The sequence below is a fragment of the Canis aureus genome, chromosome 1 (assembly GCF_053574225.1).
Source record: "Canis aureus isolate CA01 chromosome 1, VMU_Caureus_v.1.0, whole genome shotgun sequence".
Lineage (NCBI taxonomy): Eukaryota > Metazoa > Chordata > Mammalia > Carnivora > Canidae > Canis > Canis aureus.
The window spans coordinates 48,168,740-48,187,400 of NC_135611.1; the positions used below are offsets into that span (position 1 = coordinate 48,168,740).

General features: G+C 37.6%; 1 protein-coding gene and 1 long non-coding RNA gene across 12 annotated transcripts in view; one reads left to right on the forward strand and one right to left on the reverse strand.

Annotated features, from left to right (window-relative positions):
* The window catches only part of SERAC1 (serine active site containing 1), a 69,518-nt gene extending 50,857 nt beyond the window's left edge, over positions 1-18,661 (reverse strand). Inside the window, exons 1-4 of one of the 11 annotated variants that reach the window (XM_077898397.1) lie at positions 18,528-18,661; positions 11,129-11,234; positions 673-777; positions 186-467 (exon numbers count right to left, since the gene is read on the reverse strand). In XM_077898397.1, coding sequence (XP_077754523.1) covers positions 186-238 — 53 coding nt within the window. In that variant the 5' untranslated portion in view covers positions 239-467; positions 673-777; positions 11,129-11,234; positions 18,528-18,661. Of the gene's footprint in view, positions 1-185; positions 468-672; positions 781-11,128; positions 11,239-18,527 lie in introns of those variants that run through there. The other 10 variants (XM_077898398.1, XM_077898399.1, XM_077898403.1 and 7 more) reach the window with 10 other exon arrangements.
* LOC144314425 (uncharacterized) lies at positions 432-16,101 on the forward strand. Its single transcript, XR_013380308.1, has 3 exons — positions 432-579; positions 861-900; positions 14,907-16,101. It is a non-coding gene; the product is annotated as an uncharacterized LOC144314425 (long non-coding RNA).

Here is an 18,661-nt window from a genome sequence, read left to right on the forward strand (position 1 = left end):
TTAGAATAGTATCTTGTTAGAATAGTATCTTGTTATTCTTCTCCAAACTAAGTGCAACTGTGAACAATTATTAGGAACCAAGAAGACATCGATTATTAACCAGAATGTCAATATATGAATTTAAAAAAATTTAGTATCTTTAAAAATATATATATACATAGAGATAAATAGATATTTATATTTACCTTTGATGACTGAAGGCCCTACAGAAATGAAAAACGCTCAAAATGAAAGACATACTTAGAACCCATGGAGGTATTTAGCTCTCCTCTAGCTCCTTCAGGATGATAACCAACAAAGTTTCAAATCTTTGTTAACTGTTGGCATCCTACCAGAGAAGAACTGTCGCTCAACTACTTCATTGAGTAAAGATGATCGAAATATGATGCAATGGTTTCTAGAACAACTCAGTATTCTAGAATCATATCAGATTGTCTTTGGATAAGACTTATTTTCTTTTGTTTTTGCTACAAAGGAAAAGAAGAAAAGTGTATTGAGGGATTCATGTGAGAAAAGATCTTTTGGTTCAACATATATAAAGTCCTAGCAGCTTTACACAGATAAAGGGGAAATTACTTGGTGTGTGTGTGTGTGTGTGTGTGTGTGTATACACAATAAATGAGATATATATATATTAAAAAATATGTTGGAGAAAACACAAAATAGGGGCACCTGGATGGCTCAGTCAGTTAAGCACCCGACTCTTGATCTCAGCTCAGGTCTTGATCTCAGGGTTGAGTTCAAGTTCCACGTTGGGCTCCACATGGGGCGTGGTGCCTACTTAAAAAGAGAGGAAAAAAAAAAGAGAGAGAGAGATAACACAAAATAAAAAGCTTTTATGTTTTTTCTTGTAATTCCAGCGCATCAATTGGTGACTAAACAAACCGGTTTCAGCAAGAGGTAAACTTATAAAGGTCACTGTTTTAAAGGTCATTGTTTCTTCATTTCTCACTTGTTTAATAGGTATCCATGAGACATAAGAATACTGGTGAGGACTGCAATGAAGTAGATGTTCATGAAACCAGGATAGAATCCAATGTAAACTACTTTGAATTTGTTTATAGATTTGCATTTTACTACAGGACAACTTAAGGAAAACAAAAGTACCTATTGCTTCTTTCAATCCTGACACCACAAAAGCAATTAACTATATAAAACATTATACAAACACTCTTTGCTATTACTTCTCTGGCCTAAAAAGCTTCATATTGTTAACTTAAACATCCCTCACTCGCCACCACCGTAGTATGCTTCCTTCCTACTAAATCCTGAAAATAAATCTAAATCTACTGGAACTAGGTCCTCAACTAATTTCCTTCTGGGTTTCCTAGATGACATCACCTTTGCAGCTCTCTCCAGAATAAAAGGCTCCATTTCTTTCTTTTTTTCTTTTTTTTTTTTAAGTATGTCTTGAAGCCAGCTCTTAACTAGCTTCATTCTTACTGGAGTTCAGTTTGCCAACATATAGTATAACACCCGGTGCTCATCCCACCAAGTACCCCGCTCAGTGCCCATCAGCCAGTCACCCCACCCCATCCCCACCCACCTCTCTTTCCACTACCCCTTCTTCGTTTCCCAGAGTTAGGTGTCTTTCATGTTTTGTCACCCTCACTGATATTTTCACTCATTTTCTCTCCTTTCCCCTTTATTCCCATTCACTAAATTTTATATTCCCCAAATGAATGAGACCATATAATGTTTATCCTTCTCCGATTGACCTATTTCACTCAGCATAATACCCTCCAGTTCCATCCACGGTGAAGCAAATGGTGGGTATTTGTCGTTTCTAATGGCTGAGTAATATTCCATTGTATACATAAACCACATCTTCTTTATCCATTCATCTTTCAATGGCTACCGAAGGCTCCTTCCACAGTTTGGCTATCGTGGACATTGCTGCTATAAACATCGGGGTGCAGGTGTTCTGGTGTTTCACTGCATCTGTATCTTTGGGTTAAATCCCCAGCAGTGCAATTGCTGGGTCATAGGGCAGTTCGATTTTTAACTCTTTGAGGAACCTCCACACAGTTTTCCAGAGTGGCTGCACCAGTTCACATTCCCACCAACAGTGCAAGAGGGTTCCTCTTTCTCTACATCCTCTCCAACATTTGTTGTTTGCTGTCTTGTTTATTTTCACCATTCTCACTGGTATGGGGAACCCCGGGTGGCTCAGTGGTTTAGAGCTGCTTTCGGCCCAGGGCATGATCCTGGAGTCCCAGGATCGAGTCCCACATCAGGCTCCCTGTCCCTGCATGGAGCCTGCTTCTTCCTCTGCCTGTGTCTCTGCCACTTTCTCTCTCTCTCTCTCTCTCTCTCATAAATAAGTAAATAAAAATCTTTTAAAAAATTAAAAAATAAATTTTCAAAAAAAAAAAAAAGGCTCTATTTCTTACTCTCTATTTCCTCAGAGTTCTTAATGACTTCTCAGCTCTCCAGCCCCAAATAACCTTCCATCCCTCACTTGTCTGGGAGTGAGAATTAAAATAAGTATTTTTTAAGATTTTATTTATTTATTCATGAGAGAGACACACACAGAGAGAGAGAAAGAGAGAGAGAGAGGCGCACAGACACAGACAGAGGGAGAAGCAGGCTCCCCACAAGGAGCCTGATTCAGGACCCGATCCCAGATCCCAGGATCACACCCTAAGCCAAAGGCAGATGCCCAACCACCGAGTCACCCAGGCATCCCTAAAATAAGTATCCTTAAAATAAGTCTTAGGCTTCTAGAGTGAGCATTCCCATCCCATTCTATTTAGGATTATCTCGGTTACCGGATTTTGATTGGAACTGAATTGAATTTACTGATTCATTTGGGAAGAACTGATTTTATATGGAGTCCCTCCATTCATGAAAAGTTACATCTTTAATTTTTTTTTAGGTCTTTTGTAATTTTCTTCACAAGGGTCAAACATTTTTCCTTTCTGTTTTTTCCTTTCATGGGAAATACATACACAAATGTATAAAATGTAGAGAGAGAAATCAAGAGAATCCCATCAGCTTCAAAAATCAACACGTGGCCAATTTTGTTTCATCTATACCCTCTCTGTCCAAATAAATTTCTATATGATAGATATTTCCTATATCTGTACTACCAGTGAGAAAATACAGAGTGTGATTAAGGAACTAAAATTTTTATCTTATTTTTTTAAAGATGTTTATTTATTTATTCATGAAAGACACAGAGAGACACAGAGACATAGGCAGAGGGAGAAGCAGGCTCCATACAGGAGCCCGATGCGGGACGCGATCCTGGAACTTCTGAGCCAAAGGCTCAACCGCTTGAGCTCAACCACTTGAGCCACTCAGGTGTCCTTATCTTATTTATTTTTAATTTAAATAGCTACATGTGGCTACTGGATTGAACAGGGAAAGCTATACCAAAAACCACATTCATTTTCCATCACCACCCCACCCCTTTATCTTGAAGCAAATCCAAAATATCTAATAACTTAACCTTGTATTTCCTTAAAAAATTAACTACCATATGTCAAAACAAATATCATCCAATATCCAATGAGTGTTTCAATTGTTTAATAAACTTTTATTTTACTTAGCATTGGTTTATAACTGTTTTATTTGGATTTTCCTCTTTTTGAATTTGTCTTGATAATATCCATTTTTCAAGAAAATAGGTACTCAAGTTTTTTAAATCATTAGCATAAAATTGTTTATGCTATTTTAGTTTTTCATGCCTAAAATTGCCTACTTTTTGTGTTCTTGGCATTGCTTATTTGTGCTTTTTTTTAACTTTTGAGCAATCTTGTAGAAATTTATTAATTGAAACATGTATTTTTTATTATCTATTGGTTTTGCGAATCATCTCTATTTTATTTTCTATTTCTACTCTTCATTATTTCTTTCTTTCGGTTCATTCTGTCCTTTTCTTAACTTCTTTAAAATAATGCATAACAAATATATTAGGAACATTTCTTAATCTTTCATAAATGAATTTAAGATGATAAATTCACCTTTAAATTTTGCTTTACCTAAATTTCACAAGTCCTGATATTGCCACCATGACTGCCTCCAATCCATGGGTTGTTTAGGGTTGTTTTTAGTTTCCAAACATATGAAATTTCTAAAGATTTATTATTATTATTATTATTATGGTATTAGGTAGCTCATATTTTTTGGAATTGCGGAGACTTGTTTTGCTACCTGGTATTAATCAACAGCTATAAATGTATCACACAAACTTATTCTTACTTATGGCAGAATTTAGTTATATTCATTATAACAAGTTTGTTAATTGTGTTGTTAAGTTTCCATAGTCTTACTAATCTTTGTCTCTATGATCTACACAGCACCTGAGAGAGGTTTTTAACAACCTTCATAGTGGCTTGTGCATTTGTCAACTTCCCCTTGTAGGTATCCATTATTTCTTTAAATTATATATTCATTCAACAACTATTTCTCTAAGTCCCTATGAACCAGGAGTGTTCTAGGCACTAGAGACATAGCAATAAGCATGAAAACTATGTCCTTGCCTTCATATATCTTACACTCTATTGCAGAACTCCCCAATCGGTGAGTCAAATGAATACTATCATTTGTCATGATGTGAAAAGATGTCATTATGTATGTGCAAATTCATGATTAGGACCATACCACCCGATTCATCATCATATATGCATCCTTGTTATTAATATTTATTGCCTTAAATTCTATTTCATATAATAACAGTATTTCCTTAACAAGTATTTAACTATCATATTTTTCCCGATCATGCTTATAATCTTTTGGTATCATTTATATTGAATTTCAAAACTGTCTTTTAATAGATTAACCCATTTACATTTATTGTGCATTGGATAGATCAAGTTTTACTATCCTTTAACTGGTTTAAAGCTATACTATTTTTTAAGAAAATAACTGCATTTTAAACATGCTATATAAAGTGTAACTTTAAGCAATGCTGTATCCTTCCGAATGAGTTGTTTTTAAAAGCAGTCTAAGTATCTACCAACATTTTTGCCAATTTCTTTCCTTACCATTGGTTTTTACCTCTACAACTTCCTTCTGGGTTCAAATCTCTCATGATGAAGTTATATCTTTTGGTAGTTCTTTCATAAAGACCTACATGTAGTTAGCACTCTCAATCTTAGCATGTCTGAATTTCTTTCTTTTTTTTAAAATAAATTTATTTTTTATTGGTGTTCAATTTACCAACATACAGAATAACACCCAGTGCTTGAATATGTTATATTTCAATCTCTTTCTTAAAACATAGTTAGCTGGGTTTAGAATTCTAGATTAACAGGTGGTTTCCTCCAGCACATTAATAATATTTCCACTGATATTTCATCTCTTATTTCTTGTTGCTCATGAGAAATCCACTGCAAGCCTAATTTTTGTTTCTTCATAGGCAAAAATAATAAAGAGGTTAAGAATGTTCTCCGTAGAACCATACTCCCTAGTGTCAAATTCAGCTCCCCTAACAACCTGTACTGACTGTATGTTTTATAATACTTTGACATTTTGAGGTCCTCAGTACCCAGGTGACTACCTCTTCCAGATTTGGCTAATTTCTAGAAATTTTAAACTTGCTTATAGTACATCTTTCATATGCAAGCCAACCAATCTATTATAGTCTACTCTCAAACACCTCCCTATCACACACCAAGTCAATATTCTCTCTGCCCTGTATCAATGCAGGACCAAGTATCAAATAACTAGGAACCACCTTTATAGCCTAGAACCTATCAAAATTATTCAAACTATCCAATCCTAAACTTGTTCAGTTTGCCTATTATCTCATCCATTCCTTCCCACAAATACCATAACAAAGGCTCTGGCCCATGGTTTCCCCTAAATTTTACCCCTGACCAATCCTGACCCTTCTCCATGTGGTCCTATATAGTGTAGTGTAGCCCCTCCTCTTGGGGACTATAAATAATAATAAGCTCTTCTCTTAATGCAGTCACCTCTGCCATCTTAAAATACATGATTAAAACAAAATCCTGGGTATATTTTAAAATACAACCAGGCATAGGATTATGGGCTAGTTAATTAACCTCTGTGTCTCACTTTCGTTTAGGACTAGTTTAAAAGGTTATTATCAATATTATATGAGCTAAAACACGTAAAGCACATAGAACAGTACCTATTTCAAGTTAAGTGCTTAATAAATGTTATTTATTGTGATCATGATTATTATATTCCACCTGGCAAGGGTTTTTAAAATTTTTTAAGAAGATTTTCTTTATTCATTTGAGAGAAAGAGAGCACACACCTAAGTGGAGGAGAGGCAGAAGAGGAGGGAGAGACAAACTCCCCACTAAGCTGGGAGCCTGATGTGGGGCTCAATCCCAGGACCCAGAGATCACGACCTGAGCTGAAAGCAGACACTTAACTGACTGAGCCACCCAGGCACCCCCATCTGGTAGTTTTAAAATCTGTTTTTGATATTCTTAAACTTTTCTACTTTTATGTCTGGGTATGCGTTTGTTTTTATACATCCTGCTCAAGATCTGGTGTGTTCCTTCAATCTTAAGAACTTGTAATTTTCTTCATTTCTGCAATATTCAGGACAATTATCACTTTGTCCTTCATTCAATTTTTTCCTTCTGATCTCCTATTAAATGTATGTTAGACTTTCTTATTCTGTTTTATAAACTTCAATTTCTTCCATACTTTCTTCCTTTTTCTCTCTGACATGGAGTAAGAAAGAGCCCCAAATCTATCTTCCAATTCATGAATTGTGTTTTTTAGCTGTAGTTAGCCTGCCATTCACTCTATTCACTATTTCACTAACTTTTTTAATTTCTAAAATTTCTAGTTGGCTCACCTTCATACTTGTCTGCTCTTTTGACACACTATTCTGTTTTTGTCTTCCAGTATGGCAGAGTTTCTTAAGTGGCCACAAGTTATTCCTTTTCCTATTTCCATGTTTTTTGGTAGTAAACTCCTATACTGACTCTGGACTGGCCTTATACCTGACTTTGGCCATAAGATCGTAGAAAAAATGATGCAGGCAGAGACCTGAGATGCACTTGCATTGAGGCTTCCGTTATTGCTGCTCTTGGGAACCCATGACCACCATGTGAAGGTGCCCACATTAGTCTGCTGGATGATAAGAGAAATGTTGCCCAATATCCCGATTAGTCCAGCAACCAATACTAACTGAAAGCACCAACTGCCAGGCATGTGAGGCCATCCCAGACTAATTCACTCCTAGCTGACCCTACAAACCTCATTTCTAACCTTTAGACTGGGAAGCAATAATAAAAAGATTGTTTTAGCTATTTGGCTTTGGGGTAGTTTAAAATGCAACAAATAGCTAACTGATACATATGGTTTCTAAACCTTCCTTTACACTTTAAACATAGTATAAAGTTTGTCTGTTGGAACTACTATTTCTAATAATTAGGGCTGGTTATCCTTTTTGGTAATCTGTTTGCTTAAATTTTTTGTAATCTTTGATTAAGAGGTCATCTTCAGTGGGAATATTTTCTACAGGAGTCCTATATGCTCTGAGCCATAGCAGACTTCCAAATTTTCTCAAAATATAAAAGGTATTACTAATTTACAGATTTCTCAACTTGGATTCCTAGCATTATAAAGACAGTGTCAATTCAAACCCCACAAACATAAGTGGTGTATACTTAGAGTTCCAATTTCCACTCTTTCATGTTCCTGGTAAAGTTTCCAACGCTATTTCTATAGTCTAATGGGAAGAAATCTTCTAATCCCTATCTCCTTGAAGGTATATGCCTTTCGGTATCATCTTTAACACTACATGTGTGGTAAGTCCAAGTAATTAAGTTCTCCATCAGTTTCTAATAATCCTGTAAATTCTTCAACCTTCCCTCAGTGCTATGACTTTCTTCTGAGTTTCTTTTTCTCCTCCTTCTCACAATTCCAAGTTCTATTACATTTTAACTAAAGTTTTCATGTATGTGAAAGAAGCAGAGGGTTCTGCCTGGAAGTAAAAGTAATTTTTTAAATCTAAGCACATTTTTCCTTGCTTCAAATCTTTCAATAATTCCTCATTGTCTAAATCAGTATCTCTTAAAAATTGTTCTCAGTTTCAGAGGAAAAGTAACAATTTTGTTCATACACATTGTTTTTCATTTTAAGGTGATTTAGATATGATAATACCCTGTTAAATGTTCAGTTCCAAAGCTTTGACAAATGCAATCAAACCAAAATATAAAAACACTCTTACCAATCCAAACATTTTTGTGCCCTTTTGTTATCAAATCTCTTTGATACCAGTTTTGGAAACCACTGATTTGTTTTCCTGACCCTAGTTTTACCTTTGCAAGAATGTCATATAAATGGAAACATACAGAATGTAGCCTATAAGTCTGATTTCCTTTACTTAGCAAAAGCAATTGAGAATTATCTGTGTTGTTATATCAGTAATTCATTCTTTTTACTGGCTAGTATTATTCCATACATGGATATTACTGGTTTGTTTATACATTCCCCAGCTGAGGGATATTTGGGTTGTTTCAGCTATAAACATTTGCATACAGTTTTTTTTTGTATGAACATAAAATTTCATTTCACTTGGGTAATAATCTAGATGTGAGTCAAACATAAATCTATTTTAACTTTATAAGAAACTGCCAAACTTTTCCAAACCGGATGTACCATTCTGTATTCCACCAATAAATTATTGGAGTTCCAGATGTTCTGTAACTTCATTCATACTTGATATGGTCAGTTGCTTTTATTTTATTCATTCTAACAGGTGTGTAGTAATAGCTCATTATAGATTTAACTTGCATCTCATCAATGATCAATGATATTGAACACCTTTTCATGTGTTTATCTGTCACCTCTATTTTTTCCCTTTTTACTTTTTTTAAAAAAAATTATTTAAATTGAATTTAGTTAACATTTAGTGTATTATTCAGTTTCAGGGGTAGAATTTAGTGATTCATAGTTGTATATTACATCAAGAGCTCTCCTTAATGCCCATCATCCAATTACCCCATCTTCTCATCCAACTTCCCTCCAGCAACCCTCAGTTTGTTTCCTATAGTTAAGTCTCTTATGGTTTGCCTCCCTTCCTGTTTTTCTCATTTTACTTTTCCTTCCCTTCGCCTATGTTCATTTGTTTTGTTTCTCAAATTCCACAATTAGTGAAATCATTTGGTATGTCTTTCTCTGACTTATTTCACTGGCATAATACCCTCTAGTTCTATCCACCTCGTTACAAATGGCAAGATTTCATTCTTTTTTGATGGTTGAGTGATATTTCATTGTGTGTGTGTATACATATATGTATGTATGTATACATATACATATATACATACATATGTACATACATATACATACATATACATACATACGTACATACATATACATACATATACATATATATGTATATACATATACATATATATATACACATATATATGTGTGTACACACACACACGGGCAGCCCCGGTGGCGCAGCGGTTTGGCACCTCCTGCAGCCTGGGGTGTGATCCTGGAGACCAGGATCGAGTCCCACATCAGGCTTCCTGCATGGAGCCTGCTTCTGCCTCTGCCTGTGTCTCTGCCTTTCTCTCTCTCTCTCTCTGAATAAATAAATCTTAAAAAAAAATTTATATATATATATATATATATATATATATATATATATATATAAAATCACATCTTCTTTATCCATCCATCAATGGACACCTGGGCTCTTTCCATATTTTGTATCTGCCATCTCTATTCTTTAGTGAAGAGTATATCAAAATCTTTTGCCCGTTTTTAATAAGATTGTTTGTTGAGGATCCCTGGGTGGCTCAGCGGTTTAGCACATGCCTTTGGTCCGGGGCGCGATCCTGGAGTCCCGGGATCAAGTCCCACGTCAGGCTCCTGGCATGGAGCCTGCTTCTCCCTCCCCCTGTGTCTTTGCCTCTCTCTCCCTCTCTCTATGTCTATCATAAATAAATAAATAAATAAATAAACAAACAAACAAACAAATAAATCTTTTTAAAAAAAAGATTGTTTTCTTACTGAGTTTTGGGAATACTGTATATATTCTGGATAAAAGATCTTTGTTAAAAAAAAAAAAAAAAAGATCTTTGTTAGATATACAATTTGCAAATATTTTCTTCCAGTCTATGGCTTGTCCTTTCATTCTCTTAACTGTGTTTTTAGAAAGCAAAAATTCTCAATTTTGACAAAGTCAAATTAATCCATCTTTACTTTATGAATGCTTTTGCTGTTGCATAAAAGAAATCCTTGCCTAACTCAAGGTCACCAAGATAGTCCCCTATAGCTTTCCTTACAAGATTTACAGTTTTAGGTTTTTACATTTAGATTTATATAATCCATTCTAAGTGAATTTTTGTATAGGGTGAAAAGTATTGGCCAGAGTTGTTCTTTTTACAAATAAATATGCAATTTTTTTACAAATAAATATGCAATTTTTTCAGAATCATTTGTTGAAAAGACTAGCATTTCCTCATTTAATTGCCTTTGCATCCTTGCTAAAAAATAATTGTGTCATGGCCATGTGTATACATGTCTACTACTACATATTGTTTCATTAATCTGTATGTTGACCCAATTATTATATTGACTTCCTTTTTGACCCACAGAATATTTAGAAGTGTGCTAATTTCCAAATATTTGGTTACTTCCAGGTATCTCTGATTTTTAGCTTAATTCCACTGTGGCTGGAGAAAAGGCTTTTTATATTTTCAATTTTTTTAAAATTTGGTTTGTTCTATGGCACAGAATATGGTCTCTCTTGGTGAATGTTTCATATGGACTTGAATGTACATTCAGTTGTTTTGGGGCAGAGGGTACAAATGTCTACTAAATCAAGTTGGTTGGTAGTGTTTTTCAGGTCTTCTCCTTTCCGACTTTATGTCAGCTCATTCTGTTGATTACTAACATAGCAGTAAACCATTAAAGTCCCTTATAGCTAAATTAAGGAGTCTGAAGTTTACCTTGAATTATAGGAAGCTGTTGGGGGATTAACCTTAAGAAATGGAGTAACATGGTAAAAAAATTTTTTTAAACTTGACAAGACTGCGAATAGTCTGGAGAAAAGCCAAAGCAGCAGTGGCGAAAACTAATAGAGACGCCTTTAATGATAATCAAGGAGAAACGTGTACTTGATTTAAAGCAGCCGCTCTGGGATCCCTGGGTGGCTCAGCGGTTTAGCGCCTACCTTTGGCCCAGGGCCCGATCCTGGAGTCCTGGGATCGAGTCCCACGTCGGGCTCCCAGCATGGAGCCTGCTTCTCCCTCCTCCTGTGTCTCTGCCTCTCTCTTTCTCTCTCTATCATAAATAAATAAATAAATCTTAAAAAAATAATAAAATAAAATAAAATAAAATAAAATAAAATAAAATAAAATAAAATAAAATAAAGCAGCCGCTCTGGGATGCCTGGGTGGCTCAGTGGTTGAGCATCTACCTTTGGGCTCAGGTCATGATCCTGGGGTCCTGGGATCAAGTCCCATATCGGGCTCCCCATGAGAAGCCTGCTTCTCCCTCTGCCTATGTCTCTGCCTCTCTCTCTTTCTCATGAATGAATAAAATCTTAAAAAAAAAAATAAAATAAAGCAGCAGCTCTGAGAAAAATGACCTAACAGATTTAGAAACTATTAAGAAAACAGATTCTAATAACCACTTGAAAAAGGTGGAGAATAATGAATAACAGGGAGATGGTTATAGTTCTCAGTTTCTGGTTTGGAATACTGGGGTATACAGGGGTTATACAGGTAACATTTACCAACTTAGGGAAATACAGGAACAGAAATTAATTTGGGAAGGATAAATCCCAATTTCATATGCTAAGAGTAAGGTTCCTTTAAAATATTCACAGAAGATGTCCATTAAATTATATGGGTTCAGCAGACAGGTCTAAGCTATACAGATTTGAGTCAGTAGCACATATCATTAACTGAAACTATTTGTTGAGGTGAATTTATTGAAGAATAGTGTATAAAAAAATCCTTCTAAAAATGCATTTTAGGATTATCAGATTATGAAAATGCAGATTCTAAGGCACTATTTTATTTTTATTTTTTGAAAAGCACTTGTTAGCATTTAATGAACTTCCCCCTATGTGGCTTCAAGCTACTAGAACACAGGCGCCCCCACCCCCCACACACACACCCTTTATCTTCCCCTCAGCTTTTCTACTGAAGAATTTGGCTTTAGGCACTATTTTAGATTGAATTTCTGTTTTTAGTCTCATAAGGCTGCAACCAAGATGTTAGCAGGGCTGCATTACTTATTGAAAGCTCTGAGTGAGAACTCAATTCCAGGCTCTTTCAGGGTGTTAGCAGAATTCAGTTCCATGCAGCTGTCAGAGTGAGGTCCTGGTTTCCTTGCTAGTTGTTTTCTGGGTGCCACCTTCTGGTCTTTGCAGGTAGCCTTCTACAGCTCAGAACCAGCAACAGTTCATCCTTTTCACATTGCCTTTTATTCTGGCTCTTCTGCTCTCCTATTCTACTTTAAGGATCCATGTGATTATATTAGGCTCTTTCAGATAATCTAAAATAATCTCCCTAGCTTAAGTTCTAAAACTTTAATGCTATCCGCAAAGTCCTTTCTTGCCACATAACATAACATATCCATAGGTCCCAGGGATTTGGGCATGGACAACTTCAGGCAGTGGTCAGTATTCCGCCTACCGTAAGCTACTATGAGAATTCTGATACGACACTTTTTATAGAGGTTTTCGTTTTTCATTTATTTTGGGTAAGTACCTAGGAGTGGAGCTGCTGGGTCATAGGGCAGATATATGTTTAACTTTGTAAGACACTGCCAGATATTTTTCCAACATGATTGTACCATTTCACACTGCAACCAATAAGGAGGGAGTATGAGAGTTCCAGTTGTTCCACATCCTCACCAATACTTGATGATGTCAGCCTTTTTGGTTTTAGCCATTTTAGTGAGTACATGGTAGTATCTCCTTGTGTTTTTAATTTGGAATTCCCGGAAAATGATGTCAAGCACTTTTTCATATTCATGTCAGCCATTTACATTTTTTTTAATTTTTTTTATTTATGATAGTCACAGAGAGAGAGAGAGAGACATAGGCAGAGGGAGAAGCAGGCTCCATGCACCAGGAGCCTGATGTGGGATTTGATCCCGGGTCTCCAGGATCGCGCCCTGGGCCAAAGGCAGGCGCCAAACCACTGCGCCACCCAGGGATCCCTACATTTATTTTTGTATGAAGTGTCTGTTCAAGTCTTTCAGCCATTTTTAATTTGGACCGTTGGTGTTTTAAATGAGTTATCGGGGCACCTGGGTGGCTAAGTGGTTGAGCAGATTGCCTTTGACACAGGGCATGATCCTAGGGTCCTGGGATCGAGTCCCACATCAGGCTGCCCACAGCGAGCCTGCTTCTCCCTCTGCCTGTACCTCTGCCTCTCTCATGAATAAATAAAATCTTTTTAAAAAATATAAATGAGCTATCAGCTCTTTATTCACTCTGGAAACAAATTCTTTATCAGATAAATGTACATATACACTACAAATATCTTCTCCTAGTCTGTCACTTGTCTATTCACTTTCTTAAAGATACATTTTGATGAAAGTTTTATATTCATGTCTCTTTTATCAAACTTTTCTTCTACTGCTACTGCATTCTGTGTCCTGTCTTAGATATTGCTGCCTACCTCAAAGTCACAGAAATTCTCCTAGAAGTTTGTTTTACCTTTTACTTCTAGGTCTTTGATCCATCTCAAATTAATTTTTGTGTATTGGGTTAAAAAGGTTTGGTTCCCCCCCCCCCCAACATGATATTCAATAGTTTCAGCATTATTTGTTGAAAACATTTTACTTTCCTCACTCAACTGATTTGTGCCTTGTTTGAAAATCAACTGTCAGGACACCTGGGTGGCTTAGCAGTTGGGTGTCTGCCTTCGGCCCAGAGTGTGATCCTGGGATCCAGGATTGAGTTCCACATCGAGCTTCCTGCATGGAGTCTACTTCTCTCTCTGCCTGTGTCTCTGCCTCTGTGTGTGTGTGTGTGTGTGTGTGTGTTTCTCATGAATAAATAAATAAAATCTTTAAAAAAAATTGAAAATCAACTGTCTCTAAGTATGGGCATGTCTCTGGACTCTATTCCATTTCATTCATCTCTGTTTATATTTATGTAAATACCATACCATCTTGATTAGAGTTCTATAATAAATCTTTAAGCTAGATAGTACAAATTCTCTGGTTTTGTTCTTCCTTTTCAAGACTGACTATTCTAGGTCTTTGGTACTTTCATATAATTTTAAAGTCAGCTTGTCAATTGCTAATTTTAAAAAGCCTTTGGGGGATCCCTGGGTGGTTTAGCGCCTACCTCTGGCCCAGGGCGCGATCCTGGAGTCCCGGGATCGAGTCCCACATTGGGCTCCCGGCATGGAGCCTGCTTCTCCCTCCTGTGTGTCTCTGCCTCTCTCTCTCTAGGTCTATCATAAATAAATAAATAAACAAACAAATAAATAAATAAATAAATAAATAAATAAATCTAAAAAAATTTAAAAATAAAAAATAAAAAGCCTTTGGGATTATGACTGTGATTGCATTAAATGTGAAATACTCATTTTAAGTGGAAAACAGAGGAGAAATTCTGAGGACACAGAAAGTAAGAAAGGGGAGATTATGAATACCAAATGAAACAAATACTCAAAAACTCCATTAAATTTAACAACAGGGAAGTCACCAGAGCTTTCACAATGGTAGCTTCATTGCCCTGGTTGCAGAAAAAAACAAACTATAACAAAACATCCAATTTCCTCTTCATTCTTATTACTAAAACACCTGAATTGTAGCTGGGCATATAGATAGCTGAATAAAGACTATATTAACTATTTTTCTCTCTAGTGAAGTGTGATCACTGATCAAAAACCAGTTAACGGGCTATATGTGGATATGTCACATGCAACTTCTTCGAAGTATCCTTAAGAGTACCTTTTCCTTTTCCTTCTTGCTATGTGCAGGAGGCAGTTTGAATTCAAGCAGCCATTTCAACCACGAGGTAGCATTCTACACTGGCAGAACAGCAGCAAAGAAGAGCCCAAGTCCCTGGTGATCATGGAGCTGCTGCCACACCAGCTATGGCCTGCCTACCTATTAGGGCACCTGGGTAGCTCAGTCGGTTAAGCGCCTGCCTTCAGCTCAGGTCATGATCCCAGGGTCCTGTCCAAACCATGCACAATCCCTGCTCTCTGCCATCTAAATACATCCTCAATCCATCTACCTTTCTTCATCTTTACGGTTACCCCTCTAGTTCAAATCACCATCATCTCTCATTTGAAATAATTCAATAGCACCCTCAGTGTGCTTTTTGTAACTTATGAAATCCTTCCCAGAGAGATGAAAAAGTTCTGGAAATAGACAGTAGTGACAGTTACACAAGAACATAAATGCCACCAAACTATACACCTAAAAGTGGCTAAAATGGTAAATTCTATGTGAAAAAAACCTTTTCTGTAAACTATAGCCTCCCATATATTTTTCTAAATATTATATAGATGTCCTTTGCACTGAAGTCCTTAATCCATCTGGAAATTTCTGTTTGGACAGAAACAGGACTCTAATTTAGTCTTCATTCTATATGGATACCATGTATTTCAACATTTAGTGAACATTTAGTGCGTCCCCCCGTTTTAGAATACCACTTAATGGTATACTAAGCTCCCATATTTATCTGGGTGTGTTTCTAGGCTTTCTATTCTATTCCATCTGACCACTTTTCTATCCCTGAACCAACACTATAGTAATTAATACTTAAGTAGTCTTAATTATTATGGCTTCATATTAAGTTTTGATATCTGGGAAGAAGGGACTTCATTTAATCTTTTTTATAAAATTGATTTAGCCATTCTTAGTCCTTTGGCTTTCCATATATTTTAGGTTCAGCATGTCAAGTTCCATGAAAAATTATGTGCTATTTTAATTGGAATTCCGATGAATTTGTAGAATGGAGGAAAACTGACACCTTTATATATTGAGTCTTTCAACCCATGAATAAGGTGTATCTCTTCATTTACTTGGGTCTTCTGTTATATGTTTCAATAGAACACTGTAATTCCTTCCCTAGAGGACTATACAATTTTAGTTTGATCTATTTCTAGATACCTTTAGTTTTGAATACTATTACAAATACCTTTTTAAATTAAAATTCCTAGTTATTGCTGGTACGGAGATGTTATTTTTTAATTCAGAAATCTTCCTGGGGGCGCGTGAGTGGCTTAGTGGTTGAGGGTCTGCCTTTGGCTTGGGTTGTGATCCCAAGATCCTGGGATCCAGTCCCACATCCGGCTCCCTGAAGGGAGCCTGCTTCTCCCTCTGCCTGTGTCTCTGCCTCTCTGTGTCTCTCATGAATAAATAAAATAAAATTTAAAAAAAGAACAATGAACTCTTCCTTAAGGTCATTTTTCTCACCATTGAGTAATATTTCCCTTTCCTATGATTTGTGCTCTTTCCCCTTACTTTACCAATTCATGTATATGTATGCCTACACATATACACACATATTTTTGTTATGCTTCTGGGATGTTTATTCTATTACATTGTTCTGTCTCATACTACTATCACACTGTTTTGAATGCTGTAGTTTTATATTTTGATACAGTATGTCTAAACTTTTCTTAGCTATTTATGTTAGTTTACTTTTCCAGATAAATACTGCACCTATTTTGCATGTTCCTCCCCAGAGCCTACCTAAGTTATATAATTTGGGGGCTCTGAAGGCCATTCTGACACCCTTTAAACAAAGTAGCCTTTCTAATCACTCTTTATTACATCACCATCTACCTTCTTGTTAACTGATTTTGGGATCTTCCTCCCCCTACTGTAATTACTTGTTCATCACTGTATTCCCAGTGTCTAGAACAGTGTCTGGCACATACCAGGTGCACAAAAATGTTTGCTGAATAAATGGATGAGGATTTTAAATCTGGATAATTCAGAGAAACACAGGAAGGCAGGTTCTGAAGTCATGGTGAAAGAACTAGCTCAGTTTAAGAGGAAGTGCTTAGATTACTCACAGGTGATTAATGTGTAGGCCTCAGGACAGCACCGGGGCACAAGAGTGACAAGTTACTGAGACGGTCAAGGAGGAGAGCGCATGAAAGAAAGAAAAGGAAGAAAGAGATACTTGGAAATAACAAGTGCTGACAAGGATGTGGGAAAAAAGAAACCCTTGTGCGCTGTTGGTGGGAATGAAAGCTGGTGCAGCCACGGTGGAAACCAGTATAGAAGTTCCTCAAAAAATTAAAGAATTACCACACAATCTAGTAATTCCTCTACTGGGTATTTACCCAAAGTAAATGAAAACATTAATTCAAAAAGATACAAGCACCCCTTATGTTTATTGCAGCGTTATTTACAATAGCCAAGATACAGAAGCAGCCCAAGTGTGTATCCATGGATGAATGGAAAAGCAAGCACGATCTACATATGCAATGGACTATCACTCAGCCTTAAATAGGAATGGAATCTTGCCATTTTAAATACAGACGGATCTAAAGATTGCAATGTTAAGTGAAATAAGTCAGTCAAAGATAAATACTCTAAGATTTCCCTCCTGTGTGGGGATTTAAGAAACAAGAAAAAAGGGCAGCCCGGGTGGCTCAGCGGTTTAGCGCCCGCCTTCAGCCCAGGGCGTGATCCTGGAGACCAGGGATCGAGTCCCACGTCGGGCTCCCTGCATGGAGCCTGCTTCTCCCTCTGCCTGTGTCTCTGCCTCTCTCTTTCTGTCTCATAAATAAATAAAATTTAAAAAAGGGTACACTTACAGTGAGGAGCAATAGGTAATGCATGGAATTGCTGAATCTTTATATCACACACCTGAAACTAACGTTACATTCTATGTTGATCATACTAGAAAAATTTTAAAAATAAAAAAAATTCTAAAAAATATAAAAAAAAAACACTTTGTATGAATCATACCTAGGGCGAGCGCAGAACCAATAATACGGAAACCAAAGGGGGGGGGGGGAATGAGGGCTAGAAAACGGGAAATGAATGTAAGAGCTGGGTTCATAAATCGCAGAAGCACCAGAAGCGCTAATCTGCAGCGTTAGCTTAATTGGGTAAGTACAATTTAACCTAAGGAACCTAAGCAATAACCTCGTACCTCCAGTAGCAACAAATAATTAAACAGAGAGCCCTATTAGACTACACATCAAAATCTGAGGAAAGGACTAATTTTGGAACCCTCTGGGGTCTTAACGTGACCGTTCGCGGCTTAAAAACCCGTCAGCACCCGATCTATGCATCCTTTCGGGTCGGAGCTGCACGCCGTGGTCGGGCAGGCTCCCCTCTGAATGAGACTGTTGCCTGCTCCTTATCACCTTTCCGCGACCGGGCAGTCGGGGCTCACGGCCCCGCAGGTGATTTCCGGGCCTCACACAGAAACCAGAGCTGGGCAGCGGCCGAGGAGGAGCCGGGCGGCCGGCGCTCCGAGAGGCCCTCCGCCCGGCGGCAGGTGGCGAGCCGCTCGGGTCAGCGGGGCCGCCGGGGGCCGCGCCCCCGCGCCGCCCTCCTCGCTCCCCGCCGGGCCCGCCTCGCCCACGCCCTCGCCCGCCCCCGCGAGCCCGGACTCCGCTTCCTACCTGCCGGCACGCGGCCTCGGCCAGCCCTCGGCGGCTCACCGCCGCGCCCGTCGGCAGGGAGCCCACCCTCCGCCGCCGCTCCAGCCTGAGCCCCCGGGCCGGCGACCGACGGCACGTGATCCCGCCCCCGTCGC